The sequence below is a fragment of the Opisthorchis viverrini genome, assembly GCF_000715545.1.
Source record: "Opisthorchis viverrini unplaced genomic scaffold opera_v5_45, whole genome shotgun sequence".
In the NCBI taxonomy this organism is placed as follows: domain Eukaryota; kingdom Metazoa; phylum Platyhelminthes; class Trematoda; order Opisthorchiida; family Opisthorchiidae; genus Opisthorchis; species Opisthorchis viverrini.
Window position 1 is genome coordinate 563,575 of NW_008751701.1, and position 4,467 is coordinate 568,041.

Genomic DNA, 4,467 nt, shown 5'->3' on the forward strand with positions numbered 1-4,467 from the left:
TCGTGCAACCTTCGGGTGGCATGGCAGTTAGGCACCGAAAGGGTGCTACAGCTGGACGGCGGAGACGCTTACGTATCTGTGACAAACTCTCATGAGTTCACCACATCCAATGGTGTCAGACAGCGGTGTCCTCTGTCACCCTTCTTATTTAATTGCCCAGTTGACTTCAAAGGTTTTCTTTCATAGTCATCATTGAAAACAACACCAGAGCACTGGCGCTTTAGTTCCGTGTGAGACTTCTTTACCAGCCTTCAACACCTCGGATATCGGATTACCTCCGGGGTTTTTGCCCACGGACAGTGATTACGCCGGATCCTGGATCACACTTAGAAATACCAACTTTTAAATAACCTCGATAATTCTGGTGCATGGTATGCGCTCCGCATCCGGAAAGTGTGTTGGAGGCAAGTGGATCTCTGTTCTGCTAGATCAAAGGTTGGTATGCAGTAGGTATGATGCTAGAATGCCATTCATTTTGTGGCTGTCTTGGTTTCCAATTCTCCGCTCCTTATTTTATCGCATCCTTTGGTTCGTACATAAAACACTGATGGTTGCTAAACTATCTGACTTCAAAATAAGCCCTGCATGATCTGGCCACCTTCGGGTCGTTGCCATGCAGTACATGACAAAATTAGAAGGGCTGCGACAGTAATGCTGAATGCACCACGCATCCGCATACTTCCATTTCCATAATAATGCTACTGGTTTCGGACACCAATTCTTCCTCTGTCTTCTATTCTGGCAATTGGTCTTGTGATAAATAACCCGATAACACTCATTGCCTTACAGTGCTGGCACGTTTGCGGTCTTTCTGGAGCTTTTGTTACTTGGTGCAACCAAAGCACGTTTCTTAAAGGCACTTCTATCTTGTGTATAATTTGGTGATATAGATGGTTTACCTTTGCACACAATCTGAGCGTTATTCGGATAGTGCTTTACAGTTCTGAGGAGCTCTAGTCAACAGGTCCGAAAAAACATCATCGGGCGTGCGTTTTATGTGGCCCGTAAACTTACCTCTTCTCACAGCTTGGCAAGGTTGATGTTCTTTTGGTGCTTATAACCAAATTTTTCAACATTCACGCACCCAATGACCTCAACCTTTGCTCCTTTTTGGCTTCCAATTTCGCTCAAACTATTTTTCTTCTTCCAAAAGGAAATGACTAATCTCCGGTCCCCTTTGGGATCATTTTTACAAGGTCACCGAATTAGTTGACCAAAAAGTCTCACCCTGTGCTACTTGAACACTATCCGTTCAACAAAACACTTACCGGCCTTCTGACCGCCAGTACAACTTAACTCATTTGTGTGTTGCAGCACGTGGAAGTCAACCTTTCATTACTTTACGTTCTATACGTTCTTGCAGATCCAAAACAAGTTTATTCAGAAATAAATATTCCCTACCCGCCATGCCTTCCGGTACGAACAAAGGGTCCCTATTCCGTTGGTGATGTGAACTGTGTAGCTGAACCACAAGCCCCACAACCCAACGCCGAATCGATGACGGTGGACAAACCGAGTGAAGCGGAGAATCGTTTGTCCCGCACCGTTCCTGTTTCGTATGGCTCCGTTTCGTACAATCGGCAAATCAAGGCCATGATTGAAGTAGGCTAGCTGGAGTGGTTTTTTATTCTCGTTGACTCTGTCAGTTCCATAATCATGCATTGTTCAGCAGCGTGAACTTGGCTAGTGCATTTAGTGTGTGTGAAACAGAGGAGGCGTCATACACTCAAACGTTAATGACTGTGAACTGTACCCCTCCAGAATGGCATGGAAACTAGGCATCCAAAAAGTCACATCCTTTAGCTGTAGCACCCTTTAAGTGCCTAACTGCCATGCTAACGAAAGGAGGCACATGGGCTAGGATACTGACGGGTTGCCCAAGCATAGACAGGAGCAGTTGAGATGCTAATGTTTGGGTTCGAACCACAGCCCTTCCGATCCAGTCTGGTGTCTTACCCACTGAGCTATTTCATGCTAGGCACCAAAAAAGTGTAACAGCTGAACCATTATTACGTATCATCATTGTGCCACAGTGAATACTAATGAATACGCATCTGTCTCTTATCGGTTCTGTCAACGTAGATTTGACCACTCATGGTTCCCCAGGCACAGTGAATTGTGGACGTGCCTTTCGTCGTTTTACTACTGGGCAATTGTGTTTACCGTGTTCTGTTGTAGAGATACTATTATCGCTGTGGTAGACCCATACTTTCTGGCCGTGCGGCTGTGATTTCCGGAAAAGACCTGGTTCCTGATTGTGAGTGTCTCGAACTAGCTTCACCTCTAAACTCTGTCAGACAGTCTTGATAGTAAACGACAGCAAGAAAGTTACTAAGAGTTTCTGACGGTCGTGTGTTGTAATGTCTCCATCCAAGCAAACCGAGGAGGCCCACATACCTGACACTGATGAACGAGTAGTACCAAGGTCATCCGTGCCTTATTTTTCCGTTTTTTTAGTTTATGCCATGTCGCCCTTTGTGCACTTGTATGACGGGCACGCGTAAAACGTGACGAGGTTACCTTGGTGGTGAGGCAACCGCTGTGAGGTCTGATTCTGCGGTAGCGGTTGTCAAAGACCTAACACCGCCTCGGATCTTCTTCCGCCCTGTTGAATTGCTTCACGTGGAGCGAACCGGTGGATACGTTGGTATCACATAGTGGTTTCTACATATCATGGTGTTCGGATGGCTGCGTAGTTCATGGACTTTTACGTTGCGCATAACAGTTTACTAGGCTGTGCGTAGTTTAACAGCGCCTACCACGAACCATGATCTCTTAGGGTGTGTTGTGTCCTTTGTTAATCGTTCACAGTCTGCTGAGAACCGGTTCAGAACATTGCCCGCCTGATTTCTTACAGAAAACTTTCATTGTGACTACGTGGTAATCACCCTGCAGTTACCTCCTGCTTTGCCTATAAACGCACCGTGCTGTATTTCGGCTTCGCGCCGGTTTCGCAGGTGTACCGGATGGCGATGGTCCATGCTTTGGATATGTATTCCATAGCTGAGTTAGACTAATTTGTACGGAAGACAGATTTCCTCGAATCCTGGCCTTCTGGCCAATGCCTCCTTGCATGACAGTACGCATATCCATCGCAGCTCCTTTGTGTACAAGCTAATGGCCACCTCTTGCAAAGCCTGTCTAGGCTTGGGCGACCTGGCAGTATCCCAGCCCTCGTGCTTCCTTCGGGTGGCATGGCTGCTAGGCACCGGAAGGGTGCTACAGCTGAACGCTTGCAAAGCCTGACTGCGGGTCTACAGTACCGACCAAGATGTTGGATTCTAGCCGCGTTTTTCACAAACCAGCCTTTGCACGCTTGAATACTAACTCCTCATACGTCGTTCAGCTTAATGTAGCAGGCATCGGATGGAGTTTGTAGCGAATCACTCAGCCGGGATAAACCAAGGTGCCATGGATTCTCTTTTCAGTGTTTTGCTACTCTCAATAGTATAGTAGTGTGAACGGATTGTGAGGTAATTTATTCGAAGCTACCTTTGTCCGGTGAGATACTGTGCTCCTGACAACGAGACACTATTCTAAAGTTTTATTGATTCATACAAGACTAGCCTCTGGCGACTGGCCAACATCTAGTTGATTGAAACGAACGCACTTGGAATTACGATGAGGTCAACCAACATGGCTTGTATTCAGGATAGGTTGTGCTATGGCAGATGATATTTGGGTCCGTTTTGACCGAATGTTATTGTTACCAAGTTAAGTTCGGCTGGGTTACACCTTTCACATAGTTTTCCGGGTCATTTGCAGTTGTGGCGGCTCTTAGGTTGGCAGAACAAATAGAATTCCGCGTGGATGGATTGCTAGGCATAAACCCGTACGGTTTACTGTGAAATTTAAGCGGTTCCAATGAATTGCACACAGTTCATCATCTCGAAACGGAGAGATTGTACAATCGTCTTTTCAAGCACACTGTTCACTGGGAATGATCCGAGTGGTTTTCGTGGATTTTTGTGGGAGTAAAAACCACTTTTATTGATCATACTAGCAAGTATTTCTGCACATAGCTCGCCTTTTTTGTAATGAAGGTAGCAAAGAGATTTTGCCTTCCTTTCCAAACAAGCAACCCCTATGAACAAGACCACGAGTATCATCCTGAAATATCTTGGCCAGAGAGAGGCTGCGGTATTTAACAATATCTATGATGGAAGTCTCTGAAAAGCCGTATTTGTACGTGACCTGAGTGTGGCTTCTTGTTTTCAGTAGTCTTTTATGCGTGTTGCCTCCGTAAGAGCAACCTGTTGCGACAACATCTGACTGATAGCCAGTTTTATAATCTGCCAAAACAAGTCAGGTGGCTTTCCCGAAAACTTTATTCCTCTCCCCTCCCCCCCCCCGCGAAAGTGTAGGTCGGATTTCATCGCTTCGCTAATCAACGGTGTTAGCAATACCTGATACCTTCGCGGCATGTTTTCACTAGTGTGAGCCGTTTTCTGCTCACTACTGTCGATA

General features: G+C 46.0%; 1 protein-coding gene across 1 annotated transcript in view; it reads left to right on the forward strand.

The window, feature by feature from the left end:
• T265_03237 (hypothetical protein) overlaps positions 1-4,467 on the forward strand; it is a gene marked incomplete at both ends in the record, with an annotated part of 13,020 nt that overhangs the window by 3,126 nt on the left and 5,427 nt on the right. Inside the window, one exon of the mRNA XM_009167670.1 lies at positions 1,364-1,602. Within this exon, the coding sequence (XP_009165934.1) occupies positions 1,364-1,602 (239 nt within the window). The remainder of the gene's footprint in view (positions 1-1,363; positions 1,603-4,467) is intronic.